General features: G+C 45.4%; 1 protein-coding gene across 1 annotated transcript in view; it reads right to left on the bottom strand.

Moving 5' to 3' along the window:
* Positions 1 to 17,673, bottom strand: part of MALL (mal, T cell differentiation protein like) — a 30,715-nt gene that overhangs the window by 3,854 nt on the left and 9,188 nt on the right. Inside the window, exons 2-3 of the mRNA XM_084829088.1 lie at positions 5,173 to 5,340; positions 4,217 to 4,354 (exon numbers count right to left, since the gene is read on the bottom strand). Coding sequence (XP_084685214.1) covers positions 4,217 to 4,354; positions 5,173 to 5,340 — 306 coding nt within the window. The remainder of the gene's footprint in view (positions 1 to 4,216; positions 4,355 to 5,172; positions 5,341 to 17,673) is intronic.

Raw genomic sequence — 17,673 nt, 5'->3', positions numbered from 1 at the left:
TTAAAATATCTTTACCCACCATGTGGGCCATAATAAACCAACTGGGTGTTTGAAAGTGTATATTGCTTTAGAATTAGAGGTTTTTTTTCTTGCACATTAAACAGACACAATCTATCAGATGAACACTACATATGGGTGTGCTGGATGTGTTAATTAATTAATTGAGCTAATCAGTGGGAAATGAATGTAATCTATTCTAATGTGAACTATAAATGTTGAGGTACAAACAATGTGCCCTTTGAGATGTGCAAACATTTTCCTGAATTCCTGTGGGCATCATCAGGACTCACTTTAGCTCATTCTGAAAAATGAGCTTTGCTGCAGAAACTGTACATGTCTCATCTAACTGCTTTCGACATGCAACTATACAAAGACAACAAGAGAGACTATGGAGTACACACACACACACACACACACTGCATTTGCGTATAATGTTTAGCATAGCCTTCCCCAACCTGGTGCCCTCCAGATGTTTTAGATTATGAATCCCAACATTCCTGGCCATTTGCCATGCTGGCTGGGGCTGATGGTAGTTGAAGTCCAAAATATCTGGAGGACACCAGGTGTGAGAAGGCTGATTTAGCATTACAAGGATGAGCCTCCCCCGCCCCTCCAGTGTGGCCATGACGAGGAGATGGGAAGCTTCCACTTCTGCTCTTGATTAACCACATTTTTGTGTTATGTCTGAGTCTTAAACTGTGGTTAATCTTAACTTTGGCTTACTAAAACAAGCCAGTTTCATAAACCACCATTTGAAATTGATTTGTTTTAGTAAAACATGGTTAAGACTAACCACAGTTTGTCTGGGTTCAAACATCACAACAAGCAGCGTTTAGTCTGAAATAGAAGTGAAAGCTTCTGAACTCTTTGTGGCCAACCTGGAGGGGAGGAGTGTATGAGCCCAAGGGTTGCACAGGCTCCTCTTCGTAATGCTAAACCATGGGTAGTCTCTGAAACTCAAAAGCTACCTCAGTGTTTTGTGATTTTTAGAATGTCCTAATAGAAGAATATTCTAAAACCATTGTTTAGCATTATTTACAAACTCAGCCACTCTCTCCTTCCAAACCTCAACTTAATTATACAGTCTTTTCAAATGAGAAAAGTGTCATAATACTCCTACTAGGACATTCTAAAAATCAGAAAACACTAAGCTAGCTCGGGTTCAATTTTTAAAAAAAGAGAATGGGGAGAAAAATGTTTTGGATTGGCTCCTGAGTGTCCATGAGCTGGAAGTCAGCTCTTGGGACACCCCCAGTGGTGGAAGGGGGGAGATTTTGCTGATTCTCCCTTCCCCTGGCAGTCCCCCCCTCCAATCTGCTCTACAGGTGTACATGACCCTCTGGTATAGTGGAGGGGGGTAGAAAGGGGGAGCTGCAGGGCAGAGGCAGAATCAGTGACAATCACCTTTCCTCCCGCCCTTCCACAGGGCGAAGCCTACTGAATCAAAAGGCCTTCCATTTGCACAAGGGACACTTTGGATCCAAGCCACTGATACCAGAGGGAAGAATAGAAGCCCCAGCTACCAAAAGTTACATGTTTAATATGGTGATTTAGGATGCGCTTTGCAAACTAATTGGGGTAGTTCATGCCCAGTGCAAAAGATCACAGGCTGAACATGAAAACATATTGAGAAAAAGAGGCAACAGCCTTTGAAAATATAAAAGCCAACAGTTACTTGAATCTGTCTCTAGCATTTGTTGGAACTCACAAGTCTCTTATGAGGTAAAGGAAGGTGTGGCAGTCCCAGGCTTATAGTAACAAAGCTGGAGATTACTTTCACACGATGCACTAGAGGTCTGGGGTCTCCAACGCAGTGCCCATGAGCATCAATGTGCCTGTGGACACCTCACTTGGCACCACCAGGCTCCCTTGCCTCTCCTGATTTTTATTTTATTTAAATTTAATTGGGAGGCTGGCATACTGGAAAGTAAAGTTCCGCCCTATTTGGGTTCAAAAGAGTAGTTTTATGTTTTGGAGCTCAGACCCCATTTCTGCCTTGTTCTTGGGCTCTTGGGCAAGTTCCTTTTCTTTTAGTCTCACCAGTCTGTCTTCTGGGAAATGGGTGTTTTGTGAGCACCCCCCATGGCAGCCATTTTGTGAGAGTACCCACAACATTCACTCAAAATTCCAAATGTGCCCACTGACCCAAAAAGGTTGGGGACCCCTGTACTGGGTATAGAATCAACAGAAGCCAAATTGAGTAGTGTTACCTAATGGTTGGAATATACGTCCTTTCAATTGGCAAAACACTTCTCAGCCTTTAGTAAATTAACCCTCACAGCAATCCCATGAGATAGATCACTGTTACTCCCATTTTACAGATGGGTTTAAATGAGGCTAAGAGATAGAAACTCAGGGAAACACAAGGAGGCCTTAGCAGAGGTGGAGTGTCTTGAACTTAGCCTCCTTGCACGCACGCACGCGCACACACACACACCAATCTACATTTAGTTCATGGGGCACACCAGCTTTGTCCAGTAGAGGCTTTCTAGAGACTGCTGGATATAAAGCTTGATGCATGCCACACATAAGGTGGACATAAGAAAAGAAAGGTGAGGAAATGGAACAAGGCTGGCTTCACCATGCAGAAGGGCAAAGAGAACAGTGTCAGGAGGCACCATGACAGAGAATAGTTGAAGGTAGGAACTGATGTCTGAATGATGCAGCAAGACTTTCCAAAGTGTTCAGTCTAGCTGAGGGTGGGCGGGTGCCATTTGGACTCTGCTTCAAATGTCTTGGGCCAGCCCTGAACTGAAGGGTTTTGGATAGAAAACGTAGAACCACTGGGCTATACAGGTATTGTGATGTCACATGTATATGTTAGGAACCTGTGTATATGTATGTATTAATGTTATGTCTCTGTATTTTCTGGTAAGTAGATGTAGAGTGTGAGTGGTATGAGTGAGAGGAGGTATGTTGTATTTGCATATGTCAGATGACTGAGTGAGTGAGTGGGGAGGGAGAAATGGTGTGTGATACGTAAACAGGGCGCAGTGCCTGTGGAGTTTTAGATAGGGAAGAGATAGATAGGGCTTGTGAGGGGATAATGCAGAGGATCTGTGTCCATAGGATTAGAGTGGTAATTGAGTGTGTATGTATGAGATGATATATAGAATTTATTTATTTATTTATTTATTTCTATACCGCCCAATAGCCGAAGCTCTCTATAGAAGGTTTTAAAGTGATCATGAGATATAGAAGGTTTTAAAGTGACCATGAGAGGCCATGTATGGGTGGAATAGCCTTGCTATTCCACCTGAAAGTAATTGTGGCATTCCCAAAGGAGGTGGGAGCTGGCTGCCACATGCAGCAAATGAGCCCAAGCAACAATGGGAAAGATATAAAAACAGACAAAAGACAAAAGGAAGGGTGGTGGTGGTGGAAGGAGAAGACAAGGAGTCCTGTGTGTGAAGCCGGATGATAGACAGGCAAGTTTTGTTTTGGGAGAGCAATTGAGACTTGGACCATCTATGAGAAAACATCAGCTTCTGTGACGAGCCAGCTATCTCTTCTTCAATGCCTAACTGGAAAGATATTTAGCTCTCCCAAAGGACTGAGAAAGACTAAACCATCTCTGAGAGGCATTATCTGTGTGGTGTATAGTGTGGTGTAGTGGCTAGAGTGTTAGACTGGGAGCCAGGAGATCTGGGTTCTAGTCCCCACTCGGCCATGAAAGCTCACTGGGTGACTTTGGCCCAGTCACAGACTCTCAGCCCAGCCTACCTCACAGGGTTATTGTTGTGAGGCTAAAATGGAGAGGAGGAAGATTATGTATGCCACCTTGGGTTCCTCAAAGAGGAAAAAAAGTGGGATATAAATGAAATAAATAAATAAATAAAATAACAGCTTCTCACAGTGACTTAGTACTGTAACTCAATTACTTCTGTGCAGTAGGAGAGTAAAGTGGTTATTTACTGTTTAACACCTTAATTCTGTAAATAATAAATATCTCTCTGCTTTTCAAAATCCATGTCTATCGCTAATGGCTACCACCATGCAGCAGGGCAAAGTGAATTGTTTCAGGTGGCACCGTGAAGGGGAATAGATGAAAGTAGGAATTCATGTCTGAATGATCCAGCGAGACTTTCCAAAGTGCTGAACCTAGTGGGGGGCAGGGGTAGGGGGTGCCATTTGGACTCTGCTTCAGATGTCTTGGACCAGCCCTGAACTGAAGGCTTGGAAAACGTAGAACCACCGGGCTATGCAGGTATCTTACCGTGGCAGCAGCATTGAGCTGATAGTAGCGAGGTATATGTTGTGCCTCTACTTCTGTCTCAGAACGGATCGTTGCGTTAGCCTGTAAGACTGCAGCGCTCATATATAAAATGCCAGTGGCTCCATGGTAAAGGCTGTCCTGAAAAACGGAGAGCAACATATTTTTGTCTAGATCAAAGGTGGGGAACCATTTTTTGGAAGGGTCTTGGTGGCCCTATTCCAGAGATGAGTGGGGCCAGAATTGAAGAGGTGGAGCTATAGTCACAGTGGGTGGAGCCAAAGGGGCAGGGCGAAGTTAATTTTGAAATATTTTAGCCATGTGCTTTTATTTTTTAATTGTCCGTTTTACAAATCTAGTTTAATGCAGCTCATGCCAATTTACATTAAGAGAAGAAGTGTGCTATGTGGGGCCTCCACCTTTGCTCCCATCTAGACTCTAAGATCAGGGCTTAAAAAGAAAAGATGAATTCTGTAGCCTATGGGCTTTTCTACATGAGACTTCTAACCCACCACTTTACTGAGGGTTCTGCTTCTGGATTCTTCATGTGATTAAGATCAGCTCCTTTATACTTTTTTTTTTTCCCCAGGGGGTTTCTTTCTCTGCCTTTCTATACATTCCATTATGGAGCCATTAGGTGGTACTGTGGTATAGGGGAATTGCACAAATACACCAGGGTTTCTTGCTGGCATTCACAGATATACCAGACTTTCCTCGTTAGGAAACACCCCCCCCCCCAACTAAAATGGTTGCAAGCAACAGGAGAGACCCTGGAGGATGACCCGCAAGCTACCATGAGTGAGGATTCACAAGCGCACAATAAATGCCTTGTGTAGAAAGGCTCTATGCATATTATGCAAATGAAGTAAATATATGCATAGTCATGAGAAGGGGCAAAAGATCTATGAAGCTGTGGCTCCAGCAAATCTACTCGGACTATCTGTCTTTTCCATCCTTACCAGGATTCTCCAGGATTCAAAATTTTTGTGGAAGCCAAACAGGTAGGACAGTAGAAGCAGCAGGGAGATGATAAAGGAACTGATTGACACGTACATAACCCATCCCTGCAGCATAGGGAAATACACAGTGGTAGCTGCTACAAGGATCCAAACCCAGCAGCCAAAGATCTGTAAGGGGGTGCGGGTAGAGAGAGACACAAAGACACAATCATAAGCATCAGCATCACTGAATCCATTTATACCGTACAGCGCCAGCACCAGGTTTTGAGGACTTGGATAAAACACCCTCAATGGGTCCCCTCCCTCAGTGAGTCAACCTACTCACCAGCTGCTATGGCTCCTTCTCCTCTTTCTCATCATTGCCACCACTTGCTTGCTTGACAGAGAGCCAGGGAGCAAGTAGGCAGTGGCTTCTACTGCTCTTCCTTACCACCACCACCACCGTTGTCTGGGCCAGAGCGAGAAGCAAGTGAACAAGCAGGTTGCAATGGTGAAAAGGGAGAGCAACTCCAGGGGGGTCTTGTCAGGGGGACCCTGCTGGGATGTGGGCCCTCTGCAGGTGCCAGACCCTTGACGCTGGCCCTGATACCGTATCATCAAGTTGCTTCTATCCCTTTACTTAGATGTTCAGGCTTCTAGACATGGACTGCATCGATTCAAGGTTTGATTTTAGTGCCTCACAAGCTGTGAATTCTCTCTCTCTCTCTCTCTCTGTCTCTCTCTCAAATAGACCTTCAGTAAAATGAGGCAGTGTGAATGATGCTGCGGTTCACAATTCTGGCCTCACCATACCATTCCCCCCACCCCTACCTGGTTTTCCATGCCCCTCCCCCACACAAATTCTCACACACACACACACACACACACACACACACACACACCAGTATTCCCTGGCTACACTTAGCAGATTCAGTCCTCCTTGGGCAGTTTTGGGGGTGACCCCCTTAGGACTTTTTTGCTAAAGATTTTTTGTACTTCTGCAAACCTCTTATTTGAAACTCCCGCGCATTCTGATACCTCCTTCTTGTACATGGATGGTGCTGGATATTTTTGTCTATAATGGCATTCAGAGAATTGGAATCGCTACTACTAGACAATGAGGATGATTGATGATAGTATAATAACAACAACAAAAACTTAATCCTTTGCCCAAGAAGCTTCTGATCCAGGAAAAGGAGCACCAGAACAATTTTCTCCCATGTAGGTAGTATGTTTCTATGTTGTGTTTAACATGAGTTAAATAGAGACTACCAGCAATTGTTCACATGAAGTCATAGAGTACCGAGCCAGCTCTACCATTAGTCAGAGTGAGGTTGCTGCCTCAAGCGTTATTAGTTATTTCATTTATTATTATTGTAGTTTTACAGCCAGGGAAGGGCAGAGGTGCTTGTGGGATTTTCTATGTCATGTGCCAAAATAACCTGATCAGCCTTGGGTACTATGCACCTTGACCTGGGTGGGGGTTGCTATTTGCTGTTCCACCTCAGGAAGCAAAATGTCTCAGGCCAGCCCTGTTGGAGTATCTGCACAAATACAGATAGGGAAGGGAACTTTGTACATGGGGGTAACATGTATAGTTCACAATCAACACATTTTTCCATAGGTTTGCAGGTTTACATTGACGTTATGCACCACTAAACCCCCTAACTATCAAATGTGGATACAATTACATATCCATGTGCCAACCGCCCCCTCATTATTCCATGTTCAGGTGTTCCTCTACTGCATTTGATTACATCTTAACATTATTCAGGTTTATCTTGACACTGGAATGTGTAAACTAGCTCTCTCAGTGTTCTGTGCTAATCTAACAGTAAGAGGCATATATTGGATGGAGTACAGGAAGCAAGACTAATGTGCAACTAACAGTTACAAAATCCAATCTCATTTCTTCTTTGTAAGTTCAATGGCAGGTCAGCTTATTCTTGATCACTTTCTAAGCAACCCTGAAATATTAGATTTCACCCATCCAACTATTAGCAGCAAGAAAAAATTATTTAATGTAAGAAAAAAGCTTTGTGTACAAAATCCCTTCAAGTCACCATGTGTTTTGATCTAAACACTCTTTACTAAGGCATTACAAATACTTAAAAAAAAATTTATAAGAGTAATTTAAAAAAACTAAACCCATTCATTGCATCCAGGTCAGAGTAGTAGATATTCACACTAAAAAGAAGGGCTGGCACAATTTTTTTGGTTCCTTAAAAAATTTAAGATCTACCACCACCACCGTCTCATCATATTCTGAGCAGTATGACAATAGCGTGTTTACTGCTCAACCTTAGGCATGTTTACTTGTGTTCAGTGGTGTTCACTCCCTCCTTTTAGGATCGCAGCCTAAATGATCAACATGTGTGTTCATTTTTAGTTTCGGTGATGTAACTTTTATAGTTGTCAAAACTCCGAGCCCTTCTGCTGTGCGATCAACAGGCAGACCTTTAAGTCACAACTTTGTTATTATGCTAATGGCGAGCCCTTCAAACAATATAGACTCTGTAGAAGCCCAAAGACTGCCCCAGGGCTTAATTAGCTAATCCTGAGCTTTCTAACAGGGAAGACTTCAGTAGGGTGAGGGAGTTGCGCAAAACTAACAATTGGCACCTTACATAAAACCAGAAGGGCTGCCCTCGGGGAGGGCCCTCCTTCCATTGACTCCGGTGGGTGGCTAGCCTGGCGGAGCGTCTCAATTCTCTCTGTCTCCTGGAGACTCTTGGGAGTTTCTTCCCCGCTTTCTGGCCCAGCTGCTCTCCTCCTAGCTCCGCCTCTGAATCAGAATCTTCCGACTCCACCAGGAGCCTGGGCCTAATCCTGACAATAGTATTGTGCTGCACATTTAGTTGCACATCTGGACTAAATAACACACCAGATACTTGGCACTATGATTAACATGAATTAGAATCCCCATTTCACCAACGAGCATGGGGGGAGCTAAGGAGGGGCCGTAGCTCAGGATGACAGAGCACATGCTTTGTATGCAGAAGGTCCCATGTTCAATCCCCGGCTTCTCCAGGTAGGGGGACGAAACAATCCTGCCTGAAACCCTGGAGAGCCATTGCTGCCACTCACTGTTGACAATACTGAGCTGGATGGTCGAATGGTCTGACTCAGCTTCCTATATTCCTATGTACCCAATTGCCTTTGTGCCCCTGCTCCAAAAGTGCAGTCAGTGGTGCTCTCCCTTTACAACTGCAGCCGTCCTTGGAACTTGAGCACTCCAGAGTGCCACTCGAGCCCACCTGGTATATATGGTTTGGCTGGCATGGCATTGCATCAAATCCACAATTCTATATACACACCAGGATGATTGAACTCTGAGAGTTCCTTCTGAGCAAATGCACATAGGTTCAAGCTACATAAACACTTGTACTGTGGGTGCTTCCAGACTGAGAACCCCTAGCGCTACCTGTGAGAAGGCATCATGCAGCTGCTCTTTTTCTCCATAACGGATTTTCTGTATTAAGGAAAAAGATGGAAGAAGCGGTAAGAAACCATGGGATGGTCACAAGTAGAAGGTGATGACATCTGGACACCATGTAAACTTCCTTGAATGAGGCAGGGTGATGGCACTATAAAAGCCTCATCTGGAAGCACCCTAGCAAGAAAGTCCCATTTTACTTTGGATGCTTCCAATGGAAGCTTTCGTAGCCATCACCCTGCCTCATTCACAGAGTTTTATGGAGTATCCAGATGATGCTGACTTCTTCTTGTAGCCCTCTCATGTTTTCCTACCACTTCTTCCATCTTTTTTCTTACCACAGATAACAGGCAACAGTAGGAACCCTCCAACTGGAAGCACCTCTAGTGGGATTTGCATTTGAATAAATGTGTTTAAGTTGGGGCTGCAAACGTTCAGTGCAGTACAGTGAAGACAGGCCAGCACTGAGTGAAAAAGGACTTAACTGAAATAATTGCAAGTTCTTCCCTGTTTACTCCTACCTCCCATTCCTGTCCTCTGTTTATCTCCCTGTATCAACTTTTAGATAGCAAGCTTCTCGAAGCAGGGACCTGTCCTCTTGGACTTTCTAAAGTGGCCTTCTGCAACCTGGTGCCCCCCAGCTGTCTTGGACAGCAACATGCTGGCTGGGAATCATGGCACATCCATAGCCAAGAAATTTACCCCTTTGGGGACTCACCAGAGTTCTGCGGTGTGCCTGACTTGGCTTGCATTTGCAAGCTGAACCGTGTGTTTTTTCCGGAATCTGGGACCTTTTTCTGTATTTTTTGTTATTTGTGGAAGTAAACACTTGCATAAATTGCAGCCAAAATTTGCATAATTTGTGCAAATTTTGGCCAGAATTTACGCAAGTGTGTATTTCTGCAAATAAAAACAAACAAATGGAAAATCCACTACCTGGCCCGACTCGCTGTGGAATACAGCTGGATCTACACTTGCTACCTTTTTTCACTTCCAATGAGGCTTCACCGCCCGCCTTTCCCGGTATTTCCCCTTAATGTGCTGTGATTTTCCACCTTCGCTACCGCATCCAGTCGTAGTCCCCTCCCCCACCTGTCCATATACGGTGGTGTTTGTATTTCCCTCCTGTCCAATCACCGCTCTTGATGGCCCCATGTCTTCTTCCGGCTACTGATCGCATAGCTTCCTCAGCAGCCCCCATTTCCTCATCAACAAGCAAAGGGCTGGATGTGCGCACGCTTGTCTGATCTCGGATGCTAAGCGGGGTCGGCCCCGGTCAGTAGTTGGATGGGTGACCGCCTGGGAATTAGGCTTCCTGCACTGAGCAGGGGGTTATTCTATCCCTTCAAATGAGACTAAGTTTTACCCCCTCCTATCCCCCGCTCTGGATGTTGTTGTTTTTAAATTAAGCTGTTATCCTCGCAGAATCGGGGCTTCTCTGCTATGTTTTTTTTCTAATTCAGGCATGATCTTCCAAGATTTGAAGTTGTGAAGCTTGTGAAGCTTCACAACTTCGAATCTTTGAAGATCATGCCTGAATTAGTAAAAAAAAATCTCGGAGAAGCCCCGATTCTGTGAGGATAACGCCTTAATTTTAAAAAAAAATCCAGAGCGGGGGATAGGAGGGGGTAAAACATAGTCTCATTTGAAGGGATAGAACAACCCCCTGCTCAATGCAGGAAGCCTGATTCCCAGGCGGTCGCCCATCCAACGGGGCCGACCCCGCTTAGCATCGAGATCAGATAAGCGCGCGCAGGAAAACAGCACAGCACCTGAGTGTGAACCGAGCTCGTGCATTCGATGAAGCACTGCAACGGGGAAAACGGGTGAGTGTGAATAATCACGTTTTAATGCGAGAGCGTTTAACCCGACAGGACACTGAATTCATTGCGATGGTGGGCGCAGTGTAGATCGGCCCCAAGTTGGGCCAGCTAACAGAAGATGAGCTGAAGCCCAGGGGCTGAGCTGATGAAAGCTCGTCGAGCTCGACTCCCTGACTGGATTCCTCTGGCTTCCCTGCTGGTTTCTTGGGTTTGTTTATATGTTTTATATAACACTTTTTCACCTAGAAGTCAGTTCACAAAACCAAGGGTTATATCCAGTAGTGTCTGTCCACTGGTGGGACTGGGAGACCCTCTGGAGCAGATTTGGGGATGCAGGGACAGGAGCAGAAGAGGAAGACCCATTGCACGAGCAGAAGTCTGCTCAGACAACGTTATATCGGAACATAGGAAGCTGCCTTATACTGAGTCAGACCCTGGGTCCATCTAGTCCAGTATTGTCGACACTGGCTGGCAACGGCTCTCCAGGGTTTCAGGCAGGACTATTTCAAGACCTACGAGGAGATGTCGGAGACTGAACCTGGGACTTCCTACTTGCAAAGCAGGTGCTCTCCCACTGAGCCACAGCCCCTCCTTATAACTCTAGATACAACCCAGTGTCCACGCCTCTCTCTTTAACAGCTCCACAGCAGCACACAACAGGGGGCCGTAATGACTTCTCCCACCCCAGTCCCATGGCCCCAACCCTCCCATTGCCTCTTGTAGAGTCCTGGTTGCTCCAGCAGTTGGGAAGGAAGGGTGAGCCAAATGGAGGAAAGGCCTCACTGGCTGCTGCAGAGTGGTTACGAGAGATGTACAAACTGTCCAGGTTTCAACTAGGCTGAAGGTGTGCTTTCCCCACACAGCTGGCTAGCAGCCAGCTGACTGCCATCTTGTTGCCACGCGAACGGCTCTACGCTATCTACAGAGTCCTCAGGACTCTCAGGCCTCGTTACTAAGGCAACACCAGCAACCCACACCCTCCCACAGCTTGCAATATGGATTCTTCTCTCCCTGGACTCCACACCCACTTCCTCTGACTCTCCTTGCTCAGCTCTTTTTCAAGGCCACCCACCCAGAAGCCACTGAACAGGACTCAGAGGAATACAGTACAAGCATTTCTCTTGTTTAACAAACGGACACTTATGAAAGAGCTTATCTTTAAAAACAACCAGCAACAATCATGCCTTCGTTCTGGGCTATCTTAGCATTTTGACAAATGCCTGGAAGTAGTCGTTAAAAGAAGAAAAGGTAAATTAAGGGAATTTTCCTCACACATTGACACAAATCTTAGTTTTGATTTAAGGTTTTCTTCATTTTGCTTTTTGAATAGAGGCATAGTTAAGATTTTTTATGGGTGAAAGAAAACATAACATTTGTAGAGCAGTGTAACTACTCTAAAAGTGCCCTCTCTTCAACCAGTTTAAGGGTAGTATCCAGCATTGTGACACTCGCACTAAATCAATGCTTCCGTGATATAACTAGTGCAATGGGGAAAGTGGTGATTTGCCACCAAAATGTGGCAGTGCAGCGGCAAAGAAATAGACTATTTTTCTTCCAAAAAAATTGTGCGGGGCATGCACTTTGTTCTGAGAAATAAATGCCCCTTTTTGCCGCTGCATCACCAAATGTCAGTGACAAATTGCTGATTTCCTGTTGTACTAGTTACATTGTGCAAACATTGGTTTACACTAGCACAACATCACTAGTGCTAGCACCAGAACGTGGATACTACCCTAAGGCTGCAATCCCATACACCCTGGGTGACAATCCTATGCATACTTGCCTGGCAGGAAGCCCCATTGAACTCAGTGGAGCTTACTTCTGAACGTCTGGGAGAGAGGTGAGGTTCTGATTTTTGTAGCAGAAGGTAGCTCTGTACAGCACTGATTGGCTCCTTCCCTGTGACGTCACCAAGAGACCAACTCTTGATTACATTCTGTACCCCCAGTTCAGCACTTCAAAAAGTTTCTTTTAAAATGCTAAACAAACAACATAAGAGCTCTGCTGGATGAGATCAAAGGATGATCTAGTCCTGCATTCTATTTGCACAGTGGCCAACAAGCTGCCTGTGGGAAGCCCACAAATAGGCTATGTGTGCAATAGCGCCCTCCTGCTCGTACTCCCCAGCAACTGGTATGTTGAGGAATACTGCCTCCAATATGGGAGGTAATATAACCATCATGACTACTAACCACTGAAAACGTTATCCTCCCTGAATTTGTCTCATCCCCTTTTAAAGCTATCCAAGTTGACCATCACTACAGGCTTTTCTACATGAGGCCATTAATGTGCTGTATCGACTTTTGGTTTTGTTGCAGAATTAAAATCTGAGAACTACACAAAGAGCGTTTCATTTATTGCTTTTCCACTACATAACTTCTAGGTCGCACTGACATATAGTGGAATAGCGTGAATACACAAGTGAAAAAGTGTTTCTTTCACTTTCACTAATAAAACCGCATTTCCCCTGCTCTAAAAAAAAACTCACCACAAGTTCTCTTTAGACATAGAAGTGAAACTGGAGGATTTCAACGTCATCTAAAGAACTCATAAACAACAATGTATAGGGAATGATGAGCTCACAATAAATGCCTTATATAGAAAACTTGTGGTAGCGAAATTCATAGCTTACCTCTGCATGGTGTGAAGAAGTAGCTCCTGTTATCTGTCCTGAATTTCCCACTATTCCGCTTCATTGAATGAAATATGAGATAGGGAGAAAAATATCTCTCTATTCACTTTTTCCACACCATGCATAATTTTATACACCTCCATAATGTCCCTCCTTACTCAAACATTTTTTCTACACTTAAAAGGTTAGACTTTTAAATAATAATAATAATAATAATAATACAATGAAAGAATGGAGAAAGTTCATGCTTCACTGGAGGCAGATGCTAGATGATAGGTACTCTGAAACTAGAGTGATGTCCAGGCATGACCTGGAAGCATTTATAGCCAGATCAGATCAGATCAGAGAGAAGCAATGGGATGCCTGGGGGAAGAACCATGATGAAGCCAAAGCAGGCAACTTCCAAGTTCAAATGCTGTCTGATCCTGACTGGTTACAGCACGTAGTTGATTCACACAATCACTTCTGGGACTTCCTTTCAATCTGTGCAGAGATTTAGAAATTATTATCATCAAAGATTGGATGTCAAATGATAAAGTGGTCATCTGTTCCCATCAATCACTGGAAGTGGGAGGGAGACAGCAGGAAGCAGTGGCCAGAGTATTCTGTTTGTGCAGCGCATTCCCATGCATGTTTGTTTACTCTGAAATAAGTCCCACATTATCCAAGCAAGCTTAGGATTGCAGCCTTAGTTATGGCAGCCAGCACCCAAGGCTGCCTGTCTTTTGTCTGTTGCATCCTTGCCTTTGTTCCCCAAAGAACAAAAAGTATTCTGTGCAGTGTGAAGAAAAGATGCCCAAGGAAAGAAAATCTTCAGGTGGTGGTGACCTGAAAATCTAAGGGAATGTGTTTTCAGATGATGAAGGAGAAGGCTATCAATGGCTACTAGTCCTGATGGCTCTCCAGTATCAGAGGCAATATGCCTATGTACCCCAGTTGCCGGGGAACATGGGCAGGAGGGTGCTGTTGTGCTCGTGTCCTGCTTGTGGGTTCCCGGTTGACAGCTGGTTGGCCACTGTGTGAACAGAATACTGAACTAGATGGACCCTTGGTCTGATCCAGCAGGGCTCTTTTGAGGTTCTTATGATAATACTGATGATGAGAATTGCCCAAGGACTGGAGAGGAGAAGGGAAGCATGCTCTGGCCTCTGTTAGTCAAGGGACAAAGAACAACTGGGAGGCTGCCTTCCCTGCCTCTCGGGAAGAACTTAATGGCAAGGGGGAGATCAACCAGGTCCCATCTATCAGCTAGAGAAGTAGCAGGTGCAGGGATCTTGCTCCCCACCCCCACCAGAAGGAACGTTTGGCTCCAACTGCTGGTTGCCCCAGGACTGCAGAACCGAAAGGAAACATACTATAGCCTCATCCCTCATGCGGAGGACTAAAGGGCTGCTGAGGTGTGGGTGTGAGAGAGGAGTGGGTGGGTGGGGGAGTGAGTGAGTTGGGCACAATCCTAAACATGTTTAAACAGAAAAAAAAAGACCTACAACACCCAGCATGCCCCAGCCAGCCATGCTGACTGAAGCATGCCGGGAGTTGTAGGCCTTTTTTCCAGTCTAAACATGCATAGGATTGCTCTTTTAGTTACTGGGGGGGGGGGGTGTTGCTGTATTATTGTAGCATGTAAGCTACCTTGAGAATCATTTGATTGAAATCGGGGTATCAGTCTTCAAAATAAAGGAATACATAAATAAAGAATTGATGGCACCATGTAACTAAGGGCCAATCTACACTTACGTGTTTTTTTGCTTCCAATAAGGTTTCACCGCTCGTCTTTCATACTACACAGGACCTGTCTCAGATTGGGACCGTAATTTCCCACTTCTGTGTTCTCACTTTGAATACCGTGATATCCCGGTATTTCCCATTCATGTGCTCTGCTCTTCCATGTTCATTACCTAATAAGGTCGTAGTCCCCTCCCACGCCTGTCCATATACAGCGGTGTTTGTATTTCCCTCCTGTCCGATCACAGCTCTAGATGCCTCCATCTGGTCTTCCAGCTACTGATAGCATAGGTTCCTTAGTACTGGAAGTTCCATCACCAACCAGCAGAGGGCTAGAGGTGCCCGCTCTTGTCTAATCTGGGAAGCTTAGCTGGGTCAGCCCTAGTCAGAATTTTGGATGGGCAACCGCAAGGGAATCAGGCTGCCTGCACTGAGCAGGGAGTTGTTCTCTCCCTTCAAATGACGCTAACTTTTACCTCCTTCTATCCCTTGCTTTGGCTTAAAAAAAAAAAAAAAAAGGATCACAACTGAGTGCCTTCCCCCACCTGTCCCTCCCATTCTAAGTGATGTAATGAACTGGTCATGTAATATTTTCTTGCAGCCCCAATCCTGGGCACTCACTTACTCAGGAGTAAGCCACATTGAACTCAATGGAACTTACTACTGAGTAGACATAAGATCACCCTGTAAGTGATTTATTTATTTATTTTTTAAATTAAGGCATTAACTTCGAATTTTCAGATCTTCCGATCTTCGAAGTTTAGGCCTTCTCCAGCCTGATTTCCCTGCGCACAAGCATAAATTTCTTCACTGGGCAGTCTTCGAAGACACAAGCAGCCCCCCCACACACACACCTAAGCATCTCCTGCCTCTGTATTTCTCAATCAGAGGGAGCAGAGGATAAAATGCCTCCCTGCAATGGAGACACCTCTGATCCCCCACCCCACCAAGCTCAGAAGCAATGTCCTCATTTGTTCCAGAGCACCTTATGGGGCTCAATGGGGCTTACTCGAGGCTTGCAGACTTACAGGGTGATCTCATGTCTACTCAGTAGTAAGTTCCATTGAGTTCAATGTGGCTTACTCCAGAGTAACTGAGTGCCCAGGGTTGGGGTCACGAGAAAACATTACAGCACCAGTTAAGCTAGAATGGGGGGAAGGGTGTGTACAGGCACTCAGTTGTGATCCTTAATTTAAAAAAAAAAGCCAAAGCAGGGGATAGAAGGAGGTAAAAGTTAGCATCATTTGAAGGGAGAGAACAACCCCCTGCTAAGTGCAGAAAGCCTGATTCCCTTGCGGTTTCCCATCAAAAATTCTGACCAGGACCAACCCTGCTGAGCTTCCACAGACCAGACAAGAGCAGGCACCTCCAGCCATTTCCTTGTTGATGATAAAGCTCTGAGTGCTGAGGAACCTATGCAATGTCATCTCACAGTCTTCTTCGAAGCTTTGAAGAAGCTAGCAGCCCCCCCAAAACACAAGTGCTGGGCACTGTCACCACTGCCCCTCTTCCTCGTGCTGGCTGTAAAGGGCTGGTGCAGGGCAGACACCCCCTAGCCTCTCGCCCTGGCCTCCAGCAGGTCGGGGGGGAGAAGAGGATAGGTGCCTCCTTCTTCCCTCCACCCCCACCTGCTACAGTGGCGGCAGCAAGGGACAAGCTCTCAACGGGGTTCGAGCCCCAACAGGGTGCTTACACCATCCCTACACACACACACACACACAGAGAGAGAGGGATAAAGGAAGAAAGGGACAGTGGGAGGGGAATCAGCAGAAACAGGGAGAGTTTCTGCTCCTCCAATGAGAGCCGCTGTCTTTAAGAGCAGGAAAACAGCGCAGCTCTTGAGTGTGAACCGAGCTCGTGCATTCGATCAAGAACCCCAATGGGGAAAATGGGTGAGTGTGGGTAATCACGTTTTAATGCAAGTGCGTTTAACCCGACAGGACCCTGACTTTGTTGCGATGGCAGGCGCAATGTAGATCGGCCTCACGACTCCTTATGAGATGCCATGTGCATATCACTTTACAGAGTAACATAAACAAAAAACAGAGGCAGGTCCTTGCTACCCAAGGAGAGAGACAGCAAGGACAAAATAGCAAAAGAAGGGAAAGGAACAGGTGACAAATAATGGAGAAATGGATGGGATTGAAGAAGCTAGAGAAGTATCGTGGCCACTGTAGAAGGATGGGCTTGTATCAGGAAACTGCCCTGATGTCATTCATTTACTTTATTAGGGATTCTTGAGTATCATAAAAACTCTTGCCTCACTTCAATGACTCCCTTGTGGAAACTGGAGCCTGATGCTCCCCTCCCTGTGAGGGCTTTCCCATTCATTCCTATGGAGAATGCAGCTCCATGAATGCAAAAAAATACACAAAGCTTCCTCCTTCATTGAAGTGAATGAGGACAACTGCAAGCACAGAATCTCAGCATGTACATCTGAGTGCAGCACAGAACTCTGGACTGAAGTAAATGTTTCGGAATAGGAACATTTGGATTGGGAACTTTTCAAGGGCTCATGACTAAGTGGATGCAAAAGGTCCCAGGTTCGATCCTTGGCATCTCCAGGTAGGGCTGGAAAAAGATCCCTCTCTGAAACTCTGGAATGCCACCACTGCTGGTCAGCATGGACCACGTGTGGACAGAAGGAAGATAGGGATCTTCTGGTGGATCTCTGGATGATTTGAAGTAGATCAATAACAACAAAATGACTCCCACCATGACCACTAAATTATACTACTGAAGCTGGGGGTTAGGGGGTTGAGAATACACAGGAGTGGGTTTTTGTCAAAGAACTGTGAGTTTAGGAGCTACGCTACACAAGGCTGTTAATGGACTGTTAAGCTGCTGTATCTACTTTCAGTTTCGTGGCATACTTGAGATCTGAGCACTACACAAGAGAACTTCAG

Source organism: Heloderma suspectum, chromosome 1 (assembly GCF_057233095.1).
Source record: "Heloderma suspectum isolate Gila_16-S chromosome 1, 16-S_ref, whole genome shotgun sequence".
NCBI lineage: Eukaryota > Metazoa > Chordata > Lepidosauria > Squamata > Helodermatidae > Heloderma > Heloderma suspectum.
Note: the sequence above shows the minus strand (reverse complement) of the source record. Positions and strands in the feature narration are given on the sequence as shown.